General features: G+C 39.3%; 1 protein-coding gene across 5 annotated transcripts in view; it reads right to left on the bottom strand.

The window, feature by feature from the left end:
- Window positions 1–18,533, bottom strand: part of XPO7 (exportin 7) — an 89,932-nt gene that overhangs the window by 35,136 nt on the left and 36,263 nt on the right. For 2 of the 5 annotated variants that reach the window (XM_069574047.1, XM_069574046.1), the window contains exon 1: window positions 454–532. The exons of 2 other annotated variants lie outside the window; for them this stretch is intronic. In XM_069574047.1, coding sequence (XP_069430148.1) covers window positions 454–474 — 21 coding nt within the window. In that variant the 5' untranslated portion in view covers window positions 475–532. Of the gene's footprint in view, window positions 1–453; window positions 697–18,533 lie in introns of those variants that run through there. One more of the 5 variants, XM_069574049.1, reaches the window with a different exon arrangement.

Raw genomic sequence — 18,533 nt, forward strand, 5'->3', positions numbered from 1 at the left:
GATGAAGATAAATAATAATCAATGAAGAGAGACTTGCTTCTCAATGTGGAGGAGAATCTGGGTGACCTTTATCTAAAAATAACCACTTATAGCCCTCTTCATTTGATGCTTTAGAAGACAAAATGACAGAATGCCTAAAATCTATATACTTTTTCAGTCATTTGCTTAAAGTTCAGACAAAAACAATATATTTTTTCCTTGCAAATACCTATCCTAAGCTTTTCCAAAATGTTTTCAAAGAAAAATGCAGAATTTACTTGCTCAGGCATCAATTTCAAAACTGTGATTACAAAAGTCGTAACTGTAAAATTAAGCACATAAACACACAATGTAAGCGTCACACAGATCTTTTCATAGGTTGAAATATTCTTCTTTTGCCTGTAGCTATCAGCTTACAATTATGTGTACACGCAAAGATGGCCAACCTCTAAGTTTCAGAATGCAAGTACGCACCTTCCTCCCCGGGTCCCTCATGTCTAAAGTTCAGCAGACTCTCTTCTGTTGCACTTTAACCTCTTGCTTTGGTTCCAAATTTAAAGCGCAGGGTCAAAATAAATTCAACCTGAGCATGTGCTCAGTCAGAGATAAGACACGGGAAACGCCCCCAAACAAACCCTACTTTCCAAATCTTGAACCAGTTCCAGGGAGGCAGGAAGGGGATGGGTGTGTGCTTTGGTTAAAACCCCAAAGGGACACAAATTCACTTCCACTCAGTGTGGTGTTTAATAGCGAAGGGGAAAGGAGTGAGTGAGAGTTCATGTAACGATCACCTTTCACTGACTGGAGAGGAGGGCAAACATCTGCTAGTTTTTAAAGGACCAGTGTGGACTTTAAGAAGAAATTTTGAACTTATCTTCTACAGCAGCAAGCAAGATCTGGTTTAACTAGTTTGAAGGATCCTACTACTATTAGAAATGACAATTCTGACAAGAACCAAAATAATTAGGCAAATCAACCTGTGTAAATACCCTAAAATATATCACACAGCCAGTCTGCCCAAGGCTTTTCATTATCACTTTACTTCACTAAGCTGGGACTTTTAAAATCACATCTTTTCTACTAAGAAGGAAAGCCCTAGGGGCAGGATACCTATTTTACTCAATCTAATTAATAAATTTCAAACATTAACCTAAAGGAAACAAGAAAGACAGATGCTGACACTCGGATTGTCAGTCTCACTTCAAAAAGCCCTCCAAAGAATAAAAACAACCACCTTCACTGCAGAACAAAATAAACAAACCACTCTTCAAAACATCTTGGGACTCTGTTTAATCTGTTCCTCTCTGATTTGCAGGGGTCCCACTTAATACCTTCCTCAATTTGAAAGCACAGAGAAAACTGTATTCACAAAGCCAGATCTCAAGTGATGAAAGTTCTGTTGAGTAAAATCTGATTTTTTCATATAGCTTATAAACAAACACAAGGAATAGAGGATAAGGCCAATTAATTACATATACTCCATAAGACATATGTGCAAGTCAGTGTTATGTCTGCCACTACTGGCCAAACTCCCAATGAATCAGTTTAATTATAAATCCCCACATTCCTAAGCAAGAGATTAAATCTCCTTCAGGAGGTTTTTGTTTCAACCCAGCAGACTGGGTTCCACCTCCACCCCCTACCCTTCCTGTGAAATGATTAACTAAAGGGGGAACAAATTATTTAAAAAATAATTAACACAGAAGACATCAAAGGGTGGTATGAGGTTTCAGTAAGCAACAGCAGCCTCATAGCCTCCATAACGACCACTCACCACAAGCATCCTGAACAGAACTCCCTAAACGGTCAGGCTGCTTAAGGTATCATCACTTACTTTCCCTGAAGTCTGATCAGTCAGTTCCAGGAGCAACCCCCACCCTGGTGCCACTCTTATTTACATTTATTACAACAAAGTCGTTCACATGACGATGGCTAAGCATCTGTCACTGGTAGTTAAGTTCTTCACTGCTAAATACCGAAATGCAGGTTATGGTGGGCTTTTTGGTTGTTGCTTTGTTTTGATTTGTTTTAATGTAGTAGATAAAAACACACCACAGGGTGAGTCTGGTAATGAGCTCTCAGCTCAGGAAACAAGACCATAAAAAACCCAAAGAGTAATTTGACCATTTACACAAACATTTAGGAGAACAAAAGCTTTATTTCTTTGTTTCCAAAAGAACAAATGGGAAACAATCTTGTTTTCCCAAACAATTAGTGGAAACATCTAAAAACCACAGGGTGAATAGTCATTTTATTTGGGTTGCCCAGTGAAGGAAAGGGGAAGCAAACATTTACATTTATGGGATCCTAATGTTTTGCAAGCAAATCTAATAGTCAGATCATTTTGAATCACCTCTCTGGGGGATCCAGAATAAAACCATTTATCCTACAATTGTTTGATGAGCCATTGAAACTAGTTATTTTACATTTAGCACCACTGCATCTCACCCCCTGGCGCAGTTCCTTCTCCCATTCAACCAATTCTTATTAAGGACATCTATTACACGATGCCGGTTCAGTCACAGAAGAGACTCCAGAGAAACAAGTCTATTTTCTATTCCTGAGGCTGCCAAACTGATAATTCTCAGAGAAACCTCCATCTGGTCCCACTGGAATATGAAAGCATGTTTGGGTGAAATCTTCACAAAACTGGAAAGCAATCTTCAACTAGAAAAGCACTACTTTAGTACAAGACACTCAAGACAATCAAACCTCCAAACCTACAGCACTTGGATTCCACCAACAATTCAGTTACAATGAAGGTATTAAAAAGTATTAAAAGAATGTATCCTATTATTTAGCAATAATGTTATTTTACACAGTTTTTAACCAGGATAGAGAAAAACACAGCTCAATTATTTTCATTTCAATATAAGGTACAATCAGTTGAGACTTCAGGCCTCCCAAATTAATGATTTATCTGAGGAGCTGCCTGTACCTTTTGGGAAAACGAAGATTTCTGTTTCTGCAATAGATGTTATACTAACTCCAAAAAGCATATCCTGGAACTTATTTTGTCACATTCTGCTTTTTTAAAAAAAAAAGCCTGACAGTATATATTTTTAAATTAGTCTCACTGCTTGGGAAAAAAAAATCCACTTGGAGATTTCTAATCAGAGACCAGGATACTTGTTTTTAGGAAGGATTTGATGACATTCCTAATATTGCCGAGTAACGACTAGAAAACAACCACAAGCCTCGGACGACTAGCTTCTCTGGAAAGCACATCCTTGATCTGACTGCCACCCAAACCAGCTGAAATGATCAGAAGAACCACTCTAGTACAAAGTGTGATGTACACCCTCGATCCAGAGGAGCGCTCATGAAGGGTATACAGTCAGAATTACCAATTTGGTAGCTGAATTTTCATGATCACGATGTCTGAAATTTGACAAAAATCAAAGCACTTTCAACCTGTTCATAAACTCCATTAATTTAGATCTTCCTTAGTTGGAAGTTTTCTGTGTATTAGGAAAAAACTGTTAGGTAAATCAAAAGATGCATACTTAACCTGCCAGAAAAGAAATGATTTATAAAGTGTAAGGCTAATAAAATTGATTTGATATACTAATTACATTTTATTTTTATCTATTTGATAAGGCATTCCTATTGTCAATAATGAATATTCAATAATGAATATTCAATCATCATAGATAATGTTTTTAAAAACTCCTAAAATCCAGTAATAACAAAAAAGCAAGTGGCAGAGAAAGACAAAATTTGCCTGATTTGACTTATAAGTGGAATCTAAAACAAAATGATACAAGTGAACTTATTTACATAACAAAAATAGAGTCACAGATATAAAAAACTTCTGGTTATGAGATTGGAAAGCAGGAGGTGGATAAACTGGAAGAAGGGGATAACTAATGAGAACCTGAGCTTCCCAGGTGGTGCAGTGGTAAGAATCCATCTGCCAATGCAGGAGACGCAAGAGACATGGGTTCAATCCCTGGGTCAAGAAGATTCCCTGAAGGAGGAAATGGCAACCCATCCCAGAATTCTTGCCTGGAAAATTCCACAGACAGAGGAACCTGGTGGGCTACAGTTCGTGGGGTTGCAAAGAGCTGAACACGACTGCATGAGCACACACACACACAGCAGAATCTACCATAGCACAGGGCAAGGCACTCAAGACACTGTAATGACCTACAGAGAAAAAGAGTCTAAAAAAGAGTGTGTGCAGAATATATCATCTGTGACACGTGTTAGCAAACTCATAAAGGAAAAGCTGTATGAAAACATACTGACAATTATCTTTAGGAGACGAGATTATGCGAGACTCATAATTCCTTTTCTGTATTTCCCTAAGTTTTACATTTTTGACCACAAGTAGATATTGCTTATAAGCAGGGAAAACCCCCCCAACAATTGTACAGGTAATCTTTTATAAACTAACTCCTCTCAATAGGAACATATTACTATTGATTAATAGCTGATCCTGCTTCCAATCAGAATTCATAAAACAAATTTATAAAATCAAGAAAGCAATAGGCAATACATTCTAAAAGCTGAAATTTGAAAAAGTATGTCAGTGCTTATTGCTGTCAATACTTTTATTTTGTTCTTACCCATAATAAATGCTGACGGTTTGAATATCACATGACCCAGGTACTCTACTCCTATATATATACCCAACAGAGATACATGCTTAGTTCACCAAAACACTTGAATAGGAATGTTCATGCCAGCACTAAATGTAGTAGTTTCCAAATGTGAAAGCCAAATGTCCATCAATAGTAGTATGGATAAATGTTTCATTCCTTAACGTGGGTACACGTTACAGAGGCATACTCATTTTGAGAAAATCCATTGAAGTGTACATTTATAATCTGTGAATTTTTCTGTACACGTCATACTTCAGTAAGAAGTTTTTAAAATGAAACACAGTCCTCCCCAAATTCTTCACATATTTACCCTCATCTTTCTTTCTTATACTAATGAAACAGAAGTCCATCTGTGACTGACAACCACATTAGATCTAGAATGCTTTAGTTTTATACCAGTTTCTGCTTTTAGAACTGTAACTCTCATTATTTGTTCAGGAAATAAATAAAGTAAGATTTTTGGATGCATGAGGGACATTCTTTTTCTGAGAGGACTAAGAGAGTAAGTAAAGCTTTTTGGTTGCAGTTGCTGTGTAATGTCTACTGCCATAAAGCAAGATAAAATACGTACTTTCAGTAGGCGATAACGCGCTGCCAGGGCCTTGCGTGCATTAGATAAGGACAGCATGTCTCCTAACATATGAGACTGCAAAATTCTACACTTAGCTTCAAAATATGAATCAATCCTCACTTGTAATAAACACATATGATGTTTGCACTGTGGGTGACACACAGCTAGAACACGTGTAAACAAATCATTTCATGAGGTAAACAGCCAGACTAACTGTGCCTGGCTTATTGACTTACACATTTAACTCAAGAGCTTTTATTTAACATGTCACTAGAAACCAGTTCTGGTTCCTTCTCACAGTCATTAAGAGTGCAGAGGAACGAAAGCTGCAGTGTAAGCGGAATCCTCTGAAGTACGGATTTCAAACTGGTAGCCTCACACTGGCCCATGCACATTTTGGCTGTTCACCTTACACTGTTCAATATGGCTGCCAACGTTTCATGATAGTATCTGGTTTTCTAGTTTCCCATAAAAAACTAGCAGATCTGATTACCTGGGACCTGCGTTTTCAAGTGTCACTAGTCAAATGACAGTAAGAGCACAGTGCTTCCCTCGGGGCAGGCTCTCGCTAGCTGACTGCAGGTCCTAAGTCCTGGCCCCTGACGGAGTTTCTTCCACCTGCTGTAATGCAATTCCACTTCCAGATGTCAAAGTTAAAAAGTAATGAGCATACGGTATTATAAGAGACTCTGACTTAATTTGGGGGTACTAACTCCTTGCCAACTTGCAATTTGGAGGGGTTCCCTCATAGCTCAGTTGGTAAAGAATCTGCCTGCAATGCAGGAGACCCTGGTTCAATTCCTGGGTCGGGATGATCCGCTGGAGAAGGGACAGGCTACCCATTCCAGTATTCTTGGGCTTCCCTTGTGGCTCAGCTGGTAAAGAATCCGCCTGCAATGTGGGAGATCTGGGTTTGATCCCTGGGTAGGGAAGATCCCCTGAAGAAGGGAAAGGCTACCCACTCCAGTATTCTGGCCTGGAGAATTCCATGGACTGTATAGTCCATGGGGTTGCAAAGAGTTGGACACGACTGAGAGATTTTCACTTCACTTAGTAAATAACAGTGTGACTTTGGACAAGTTTATTTCCTGGAGCTTCAGCTTCCTCATGTGTATAATCTGACAAAGATACTGCCAGTTCTAAATTCCATGCTTCTTCTAATTATGTAAGTAAATCAGATTTAAAAGGTAGCAAATATTAAAATTTAAAAGATCCTGAAAACAACTGGCCAAACTTTTTAAAACAGGGAATTTAACAAAAAAATAAATCAGGTTAACACTTCCACACATCTCTCTAACACAAACACCAGTGACCTAGCAGCAGGAACAAGGATCCTTTTTGAGTGAAGGTTCAGTATAACCTGAGTTAAGACCTCAGATATCAGGCAAATCCCCACTCCCCTGTTTATAAGCTGTGGGAGTGTGAATAAATTACTCAAATCTTTCAAACTAGTTTTCATTTCTTTTAAGTAGAAATATTTATCTAACAATGCTGTAAAAGTTAATGTAGTAATACATGTACATTCTTAATTATTGTACATGTAGTAATACATGTACATTCTTATATATTATATATATATATATATATATGTGCTGTGTGCCTAGTTGTGTCTGACTCTTTGTGATCCCATGGACTGTAGCCCACCAGGCTCCTCTGTCCATGGAATTCCTCAGGCGACAATAATGGAGTGGGCTGCCATGCCCTCCTCATTTGTGTGTGTATACATATATATACATACAAATTTAATTATATTAATCCATTTTCAGCTGTGATGGGTCTTTGCTGCTGCGCAGGTTTTCTCTAGTTTCAGCATGTGGGTTTCTCACTGTGGTGGCTTCTTTTGCTGCTGAGCACAGGCCCTAGGGCACGTGGGTTTCAGCAGTTGTGGCTCCTGCATTCTAGCAGTGGTCGTGGCCCACAGGCTAAGTGATTCCACATTGCCAGCATGTGGAATCTCCCTGGACCAGGAATCGAACCTGTGCCTCCTGCATTGACAGGCAGATTCTTTACCACTGAACCACCAGGGAAGCCCTAGAGGGGTTCTAGATGCCTTCCTTGCCTTGCAGGGCTACGGTACAGGGTACATTGGGCTGGCCAAAAAGTTTGTTCCAGTTTTCTTACGGAAAAATCTGAATGAACTTTTTGGCCAGTACTGTATAACTGCTCCTCACTGTTCGCGGGTCCCATATTTGCAAATTTATCTACTTGCTAAACGTATTTGTAATCCCCAAGTCAAAACTATCAGCAACTGTGTCATTTGTGGACATGAACAGAATGGTGAAAATTTTGAGTGGCCTGACATGTTTCTCAGCTGAGGTCAAACAAAGTAATGTTTTTGCTTTAGTTCTCATAACTTAAAAAGTGTCTTTCCTGTAGTTTACTTAATGTCATGTTTTTTGCAATTTGGGGCTTTTTGTTGCCAATTATGCTGTTTAAAATGGCCCCATGCATAGTGCTGAAGTGTTACCTAGTATTCCTAAGCTCAAGAAGGTTGTGCGAAAAAATGTTAGATAAAGGTGTTTTAGAAAGGTGTCTCTAAGTAGAAATACAAATAAAACAAAGGTTGGTTGAGGAAAATGTGACCAGAGGTTGGCAGGAACTTAACCCTGTATGTCCTGCAAGAGAAACGGTTCACAATTTGTTAATTCAGTGTTCTCAGCGAGTTTACAGAACAAACTACCATAAATAATGAGGACCAATTGTATTTCCACCCATTTCCAGACTGGGTAGTATTCAGTACATATTTCCCCACAGATATAGAATTATATTGCCATTGTTACAGGCATTTGTTCAAAGAGAGGTATTTATTAATTTACATAACTGTATAACACTCAAATTCTAGTACAATCAACTCAAATGTTTGTTTACATGGGCATTTATACCGATTATTTATTTATTGTGATTTTAGTAAGTCAGTACTAATGTGCATAGTGGATGAAAAGGACAAAAGCGTACCTCAGTGTCCAGCACACAGTAGAAGTTTCATAAAAATGTCATCCGTAAGTGGATGTCGGGACTTCCCTGGTGGTCCAGTGGTTAAGAATCGGCCTTGCAACACAGCGGGTGTGGGTTTGATCCCTTGTCTGGGAACTACGATCCCACAGGTCACAGAGCAAATAAGCTTGCACACCGCACTAGAAAGTCCGTGCACCTCAATGAAGGATTCCCCATGAAACAACGAAAGATCTCGCATGTCACAATTAAGACCAGATGCAGCCAAGTAAATAAAAATAAATGACTGTCTAACTCTTAAAAAGCCTCCTGGGGGTTTGGCTTAAAATGGCAGAGTGATCCCATATTTAATCTTGTTCCTTTCCCAAACCCAACAAAAACAACACTGAAGGGATTAAAAAAAACAAAACAAAACATAATTTCACAAGAAATATGATACAAGACAGGACAAAATTTCGGAATACAGAAAAATTAGCAGTAACTGACTTAACTGACACAAGAAGGCCAAATATCTTGCAAGTGGTGAAAAGAACTGGAAACCAAGCTGTTTTACACTCCCTGCTCAGATGTTAAGGTGAAGTGCGGTGGCCAAAGAAAGAACAGGGTAAACGTATCTTTGAGAAGTGAGACTTCCAGGTATCTTTATTCAGTGCCTCGGGACTAGGGACACCAAGCCAGTCAAAAGCACCTTTGAGGATGTGGGCGCCAGATAGTCGATTAAGTAGCCACATACACATCGAATGCCCCCGTACCGGGCTCCTTGTACCCAGAAATGCCACTGTCCAGACTGGACTCCCTTGACGGGAGTTTGGAAAATCTTCCCCTCAGAATTCCATTAGTCACAAAGGAAATACCTAAAGATACAGTGATAGAGAGGTTACCCAACAAATGGCATAACTGGATTACCCCACTGTGATGCCTCAAGCAGACAAGCCTCACACCCATACTTTGCATTTCTAATCAGCTTGGTAGTCTTTCAATCTTGATTATGAGGAAATAAGGATTACCACAAATCTGAAGAAAGCTTTTCACATGGAAGTGTGCACAGTGATAGTTGCTCAGCTGTGTCTGACTCTGCGACCCCATGGACTGTATGTAGCCTGCCAGGCTCCTCGGTCCATGGAATTGTCCAGGCAGGAATCCTGGAGTGGGCAACCTTTCCCTTCTCCAGGGGATCTTCCCAATCCAGCGATCTAACTGGGGTCTCCCACATCGCAGGCAGATTCTTCCCAGTCTGAGCCACCAGGGAAGCACTTTAACATGGAAGACAGTGTTAAAATACAAAATAGGCCTCAAGTGAAGCTGCTTATGGTTGGATAAAAAACTAAGACTTAATTATAGTTTCGGCTCTCCCCAAAATGGAATCTTAAACCAGTCAGTCAAGATCTGCCTGATTAGCACTAGTTAGGTAATCTGCTGGATAGACCCCTGCCCTCCCCTAAAGGAAAGCAACTTTGCAACAACTAATTTGGTTTTTTGCTTAGTATGACTCCCTTCTCACCTAAAGTCTTTTTATTTTGTACAAGACTTGGAGCTCCTTTCTATATGCCAGACTGGATGCTCTGCTCAAATATACTCTTGAAAAATTTTAACATGCCTCGGTTTCTCTTGTAACAACAGCAAACAAAACAAATACACACAAAAAAATCCTGTAACAAACAGAAAACTGTGCAGGAAAAGGAAACTTGAAAAAAGAAAAAACATAAAGATAAAAGTATTACTAAGCTCGACAAAGAGATAAGAAAATATTTTGCAACTGGGAGTAAGAACAGGGTGCTCTAAAAAAGAAATATTCAAAGAATATAAAAACAGATCTTAGGATTAAAAATATGATGGCAGAGACAAAATATTCCATAAGAGGGTTGGAAAATCAAGTTAAAGCCTCTCAAAAAGTAGAGCAAAAGATGGAAAATAAGAGAGCAAAGATAAAATCAGAGGCCTGATTCCAGAGGTCCAGCATCTAATTAACAAGAGTTCTAGAGGGCACAGAGAACAGAGGAGAGGAAACATCAACAAAATAATCCAAGAAAACCTCCTCGAGCTGAAGAACATCAGATGTCAGAAGGAAAGCTCTACCGAAGTCCAGCCTAAGTGAAGATCAGGCCATACCCAAGGCATACCGCTATGAAACCTGAGAAGCCTGAGAGGAAGAAGACTCTGTGAGCTGCCCAGGAGGCAAGGAGATGGTCGATGAGAATGCAAAACACCAACAAAATCCAAGTCAGGTAAACACATAAATGATCAGCAATCAGATGGCTCTGGGCAGCACAGAAGCAACACTTGCCAACAAGACAAGGAGTCCCTGCAAGACTCTGAAGGACAATGATCAGCACAGAATGTTTACCCAGGTACACAAGCAATCAAGTGGGAGGGCAGAACAAAGCTATTTCTGGCACCTAAGGCCACAAGAATTTATCACCTATGCTATTTACTATTAAAAGAATGTGCATCACACCACACCATAAAAAACATTAAGCATGGAGTGCAGCAGATGGGAACTCTTCTAACACAGAGAGTGATATCAAGGGAATTCAGGGAGGATGGTGAAGGGAGGTCCTGGGATGACAGCTGAGAGTTGGCCTTGGAGAGCAAGGAGGCCTTAGTCAAGCTAAGAGGCTTAGGGGCCAAGTCACGCAGACAAAGTCATCACCAAGAAGGCTGCTGCCATCTAGGACAGGGTTCTCATGTTACGATTTCACCTAAATCCATGTTGAAGTTCACAGAAATGACCTCAACTGACAAAGTAACCACTCTCCATTAAACTCTGGAAAATTTTTCTATAGAGCTGTGACATCATTTTAAACTAACATTCCAAACACAAAAGCTATTGTGCAACATAAAAGATAACTCTGAAATGAATACTGCACAGTGTGGTTACTGACAGCATTTAAAAATGGTAATAGGCTCTAGGCATAAAAATTTTGAACTTTATGATTTATAAATGGAGTTCTACTAAGAAAAAGGAGAATACACTTGGTTTTTGCCACATTCACTTCCTTTACAAAAAAGGTTGCTTGTTTCTCAAATGCCTTTTATGGAACTTGATTCTGCCATGCTGACAGTATTAAAACACCAAACAAAGTATTCTGCTATAAAAATGGCTGAGTAACAGAGTAGATTTTGAAGGCCTAGCTGATCACCTTAGGAAAGTAAGCCAACACCCAGCCATGTGGGAACCCAAGTTTGCAGTTTGAAACAATCATACATGTAAATAGTTTTTTGCTAATTATCATTTCCCTAAAACTTCATTTTTAAAAGCAGGTCTATGTAGGGGGAAAATCCTGTAAGTTCAATACTCATGTTAAGAATGTTAAACCATAACTCTTACACTGGAATGGTACTGTCTACTGATAGTATATTTTTCCCTATAAATTCAATATGTGTATGTGTGTATAAATATGGCTTCCCCAGTGGCTCAGCAGTAAAGAATTTACCTCCAATGCAGGAGACACAGGTTTGATCCCTAGATGGGGAAGATCCCCTACAGAAGGGCAGGGCAACCTACTCCAGTATTCTTGCCAGGAAAATCCCATGGACAGAGGAGCCTGGCAGGCTACAGTCCACGGGGTCGCAAAGAGTCAGCCAGGACTGAGGTGACTGAGCACATATGTGTGTGTGTGTGTGTGTGTGTGTTTATCTATATATATACACATACCACATAGCAGTTATGGTCAAACAAATGACTTCTAAAGGTCAGAAAGTAATAGCTTATTGGTTAAGTGCTAAAGGAGCCAAAATGGGAGAGCCTTTCACATTTCATTTAGCCCTGGTTTCCAAGAAATGTATGTTTTTGAGTTCTTTATTATTTAAGCTACACTATAGATAGAGACTGTTGGGCCAGTGTGCATTTATTTTTTTTAATTTTATGTTCTTAATATCAATATGGTATAAGATCCAAACTTAAAGAGTACTGGGGATATTTTATGCAGTATCATATCAAAATATTACAAGTGCCACTAAATCCATATAAGAGAGCAAAGAAAGTCATCAGACACACAATCATCAATTATCTGACGCCCCTAATCACCAAGCTTCGCTACTATGTTTAACAACGACTAAATAAAAAGAATTTTAGGTTCAAGCACTATACTTGTTTTATTAATAGGTCAGCCAAATAATTGTAACTGGCTTGAAGACTATTCAAGCAACTTAGGAATAGTGTTTCCCCCTTCTTTTAATGTTACTAGTTGTTTCAATCTCCATGGCTGATAGGAACTGCAGTCATAAAGAGAATATAATTTGCTTAATAGAATGAAAAAGATCAGCCAGACTGGAAGACAAATCTTTGCAAAACATGTATCTGAGAAGAGAACAGTATCCAAAATATACAAAGAACTCTTAAAACCCTACAGTAACAACCCAATTAAAAATCTGGCAAAAGAGTTGAACAGACACCTCACCAAAGAAGATACACAGATGGCGAATAAGCCTATGAAAAGATGCTTAACTCTGTATGATATCAGGGAAATGCAAATTAAAACAACAGTGAGATACTACTGCACACCTATCAGAATGGCTAAAAAACAAACACTGAACACGGACTGATTGCTGGCAAGGATGTGGAGCAACAGAACTCTCAATTCATTGCTGATGAGAATGCAAAACGGTACAGCCACTGTGGATGACAGTTTGGTAGTTTCTTACAAAACTAAACATAGTCTCACCATACTATCCAGCAACTGAGCTGTTTAGTATTTACCCAAATGAGTTGGAAACTTTTATCTACACAAAAACCTGCTCATGAGTGTTCACAGCAAGTTTATTCAAAACTGCCAACACTTGGAAGCAATCGTGATGCCCTTCAATAGTGCATGGAAAAACCAACTGTGGTATATCCAGAAAATGGGATATTAAATCATTGCTAAAAAGTAAATAAGCTATCAAACCACAAAAAGGCACAAAGGGACCTTAAATGCATTATTATTAAGTGAAAGAAGCCACTCTGAAAAGGCTACATACTCTATGATTCCAAATTTCAAAGACAAAACTAGAGAAACAGTAAAAAGAACAGCAGTTGCCAAGAGTTTGAAGAGGAGGAAGGGATGAGGAACAGGCAGAGCCAGAGGATGTTTAGGGCAGTGAACCTATTCTGTATGATAGTCTAATGATCAATACATGACCTCACACATCTGTCAAAACCCAGAGAACATACAACACAGAGTGTATTTCAGTTAGTAATAAAGTATCAGTGTTGGCTAATCAACTTTAACACAGCACAGCAATGAAGACGTTAGCAACAGAGCAAACTGCTGAGGATAAGGAGGTACATGGGAACTCTGTACCTTCTACTGGATTTTTCTGCAAACTTAAAACTACTCTAAAAAGTAAAGTATATTAGAAAATAGTCTATTAAAAACAAATCTAATGTCGATTTTTAAAAAGTCCCAATCTTCTCCAAATTTTATCTTAATACTGTCTAGTTTACTAATCAATGTTTTATAATAAAACATATCATTTCATATCCTAGCTTTCACTCTGCTGGTCTACTTGACAGGACAATAAAACGGTTAAAATTCCCTAGTTTAATACATAGGCATTATAACACTGTCATTCAAAGATGATGTAATTGACAGTGGTTCTCTGCAGATGTGAATTATTAATGGAACCCACACTGCATCCACCTGGTATATTCTTTTGCTGGAGGATGTATACAGGAAAAATTCTCAAGAGCTGGATTTATAAGGTCATTTCAAAGTAATGTTCATGCTTAAATAACTTGCTGTTACTCGTCTAAATCGTCTCTTACCACTTAAATACATGTCTATATGCAAAAGGTCACCAAAACTGATTTGGTTTGCTTTGTGGGTCCTCTATTTTTTTATAATATCTCTGGTGTTCTGCCCTCCTTTCAAAAACACAAATACAATTCTGGCACATGTTGACAACTGAAAAAGTCTTCTCTGTAAGTTTCTGTAGCTTAACCATGCATTTGTCATTTAAAAATTAAAAAAAAAAGAAGCACAAGAACACCTGAAGAATAGAGTTTACAGTAAATTTTGGCAGATTTGTTGCCATATATGCAAATAACAAAGTGTGCAACAACAAAAAACTAGTGTGTGCAACATACCAATAGTTATTTTTGAACGGCCCTAAAGTCTTCATTCAAAAGCTTGCTGTAGAAAATGACTACAGGTATCTCACCATTTCTCACAGCCGAAACTGGTGTGGTTTCTGAGCTAAATTCTTACAAAAGAAACAGGCCAAATGCACTTGACATTCTAGAAGAGAAGGGACATTTGCTACAGGTCGCTAATACCAAGGAGAAAGCTTCTAACAATGTGGGGATGGTACTGATGTGCTCTGTTTAAATTTGCTGGGACCTGGGTTAGGTTATTAATAATCACTCCAATCTCGAACTATTATTTCTCCATCATCCCGTTGTTTACACAGCACAGGATCTTCTTTTTCACCGACAACATGAACAGAGGTACGTGTGCCAAGTCTCTTCAGGCGTGTCCGACTCTGTGCAACCCTATGGACCGTAACCCGTCAGCCTCCTCTGTCCATGGGATTTTCCAGGTAAGAATACTGCAGTGGATTACCATGCTCTTCTCCAGGGGATCTTCCCATCCCACGGATCAAACCTGTATCAAACTCGATATACTCAAATAAACTCAATAAAATCAAATATACTCAGAGTTAACATATGACCTTATTGTAAGTTCTAGTACCATAAAAACAACACTCTTTGAAAGTAATTTTCCAAAAATACTGGGCTGACAACATGAAGCTCTGGAAAAAAAACATTAGCAGTAGCTGGAGACCCTCAATAACAAAACAGCTGATAACATACCTATACGCTATGGGGTTCTCCAAGTGTGACCAAATACAGGATATTTTAACTAAATGGACAGAATGGCAGGCTAGTGAAAGGAAGGTTTTAACTGGTGGTATGTGTGTGCATGTGTGTGCATGATGTAGTATACAAAGATACACATAATTGTTCTTTTCTAATTTGTTATTGAGGTACACTGGTTTATAATTTAAGTTTCACATGTCCACTGTATTTCTACTTTCTGTATACCCTATAGCATGCTCACTACCAATTTAGTTTCCACCAGTCATCAAACAGTTGATTCCCTTTTTTCATTTTGCCCTCCCCACCCCTACCTCGTTTCTGGTAACCATTACTATGGTCACTGCATCTACAGTTAACTGGGGGGTCTATGTGCAGCTTTGCTTTAGACTATTTATGTGACACTGGAACGTCCCTAACTCCTGAACATCTCTATTCTACATACAGGAAACAGAGCATTCGTTTTACAACAAGTATCTGAGTGCCTGTTATTTGCCAAGGCTGCCCAGGTAGCTCACTGGTAAAGAATCCGCCTGCCCATGCGGGAGACACAGGAGACTTGGGAAAATCTTCTGGAAGAGGAAATGACAACCCATTCCAGTATTTTTGCCTGCAAAATTTCACGGACAGAGGCAGCTGGTGGGCTACTGTCAATGGGGTCGCAAAGAGTCAGGCATGACTGAGCAACTGAGAATGCACAGAGAGGGGAAAAAATGAAATAACATGTTTACAAAGTGAGAGATTTGACTGAAGAGGTAAGCACATCTACTTACAATTCCTAACTAGGATTCACTATGAGTAAGAGGATACACATGAAGTCTTCAAAGGGAAACACTACCATTTCTCGGGGGTGGGGTGTGTGTGTGGGTGTGTGTGGGTGTGTGTGCTCAGTCATGTCCGATTCTGCAGTGTGTGTGTGTACGTGTGTGTGTACACGCTCAGTCATGTCTGATTCTGCACTGGCAGGTAAATTCTTTACCATGAGACCCCTGGGAAGTCCTCAATGAACGGTACTAATGCTAATTAAATCTTTGGGCAAGCGTTTCTTTGAAAATGTCCTTAAAAAGCCTGTGGAACAAATAAGATTAAAGAAACTGCTTCTAAGGAAGTGAAACAAATTTAGACCCACTCAGCCCTGGATTCTGAAATATTACAGGGTATGGCTGTGAATTAAGTAAAAAACAAACCTACCTACCTAATATGATTGATTTTTTAAAAAAACTTCTAGCTAAACCTAGATCCCAGTAAAAATGACCTTAAAAAATTTATTCCAGAACTTAATCTGTTCCTACTCTGGTGGTTAAAAAGAAAGTACTGATACCTCTATTCCCCAAGAAAATTTAAGACTTCCCAAACTGCAACAAACTACAAGTATTATCTGTATTTCCCTTCAAAAATAATCAACAGTGCTCAGTAAAGTTTAGAACTCAACAACAAATTAGAGTGAGACTTGAAAATGCTGAGGTAGAACGGTTTTCCAAAAGGTCCCTGCTGGCATAAGTAAGCTTTACCTGACCCCTGGCAGTTACAGCAGCAGCTTGGTTGTCACAAGACAGAAAGAAACGTCAGGGAGCCTTTAGCCTTTAAAACTTCCATGAACACTACCTTTTTGCCACCTTGTTCCCATCACCCCATCACACTGCTTTTAGCCAATTATGGTATAATTCAGTTCAGTTCAGTCACTCAGTTGTGTCCAATTCTTTGCAACCCCATGAATCGCAGCATGCCAGGCCTCCCTGTCCATCACCAACTGCAGGAGTTTACTAAAACTCATGTCCATTGTGTCGGTGATGCCATTCAACCATCTCATCCTCTGTCGTCCCCTTCTCCTCCTGCCCTCAATCCTTCCTTGCATCAGGGTCTTTTCAAATGAGTCAGCACTTCACATCAGGTGGCCAAAGTATTGGAGTTTCAGCTTCAACATTAGTCCTTCCATTGAACACCCAGGACTAATCTCCTTTAGGATGGACTGGTTGGATCTCCTTGCAGTCCAAGGGACTCTCAAGAGTTTTCTCCAACACCACAGTTCAAAAGCATCAATTCTTAGGCGCTCAGCTTTCTTTATAGTCCAACTCTCACATCCAAACATGACCATTGGAAAACCCACAGCCTTGACTAGACGGACCTTTGTTGGCAAAGTAATGTCTCTGCTTTTTAATATGCTGTCTAGGCTGGTGATAATTTTCCTTCCAAGGAGTAGTGTCTTTTAATTTCATGGCTGCAATCACCATCTGCAGTGATTTTGGAGCCCAGAAAAATAAAGTCTGTCATTGCTGCCATTGTTTCCCCATCTATTTGCCATGAAGTGATGGGACCGGATGCTATGATCTTAGTTTTCTGAATGTTGAGCTTTAGGCCAACTTTTTCACTCTCCTCTTTCACTTTCATCAAGAGGCTCTTTAGTTCTTCATTTTCTGCCTTAAGGGTGGTGTCATCTGAATATCTGAGGTTATTGATATTTCTCCCAGCATTCTTGATTCTAGTTTATGCTTCATCTAGGCCGGCATTTCCCATGATGTACTCTGCATATAAGTTAAATAAGCAGGATGACAATATACAGCCTGATATACTCCTTTTCCTATTTGGAACCAGTCTGTTTTCCCATGTCCAGTTCTAACTGTTGCTTCCTGACCTGCATACAGGTTTCTCAAGAGGGAGGTCAGGTGGTCTGGTATTCCCCATCTCTTTCAGAAGTTTCCACAATTTATTGTGATCCACACAGTCAAAGGCTTTGGCATAGTCAATAAAGCAGAAACAGATGTTTTTCTGGAACTCTCTTGCTTTTATGATGATCCAGCAGATGTTGGCAATTTGATCTCTGGTTCCTCTGCCTTTTCTAAAACCAGCTTGAATATCTGGAAGTTCACGGTTCATGTCTTGCTGAGGCCTGGCTCTGAGAATTTTGAGCATTACTTTACTAGCATGTGAGATGAGTGCAATTGTGTGGCAGTTTGAGCATTCTTTGGCATTGCCTTTCTTTGGGACTGGAATGACTTTTTCCAGTCCTGTGGCCACTGCTGAATTTTCCAAACCTGCTGACATATTGAGTCCATTTAGTGCATAAAAGTAACTTTCATCTGAGGAATGGGAGAAGTATCCACACAGAACAAGTCTAAGTTACTTGTCAGTTTCATATTATTCAATGACACAGATTCTGGAGAAGATAGCTACGTAGCAATTGTCTCTGGGCATACAAGGGGCTAAAGATCACATCAGGGTGGGCCTTTGTTGGCTGCTGGACCAACAACCAATCACAAAGAGTAAAAGTTGGTTAAGCCAAGGAGGATCTGTGTTACAGAAGGAAGTGGTAAATTATAATGTGGAAATTAAACTTTGCAATGAGAATAAACTAATTTTTTTCTATAACGTTAATTTCTGGAACTACTGTGTCAGTTTACGAGATTTCCTGAAAAAGTATAATTCAACAGTGAAACAGAAACCAGAAACAGAGGGCATCATAGAGTTTTGAACAGAGAGGTGAACAAACCTTTAGAAAATTATTTTGATCTCAGGATACCTAATTTGCTATAGAAAGCACCCAGACTCAGTAAAGTATTTCCTGGTGATGACTCTCACTACAGATGAGACCACATGTTCAGTACCCACATACTTTAGGACACTAACTGGC

Source organism: Ovis canadensis, chromosome 2, assembly GCF_042477335.2.
Source record: "Ovis canadensis isolate MfBH-ARS-UI-01 breed Bighorn chromosome 2, ARS-UI_OviCan_v2, whole genome shotgun sequence".
NCBI classification, from domain to species: domain Eukaryota; kingdom Metazoa; phylum Chordata; class Mammalia; order Artiodactyla; family Bovidae; genus Ovis; species Ovis canadensis.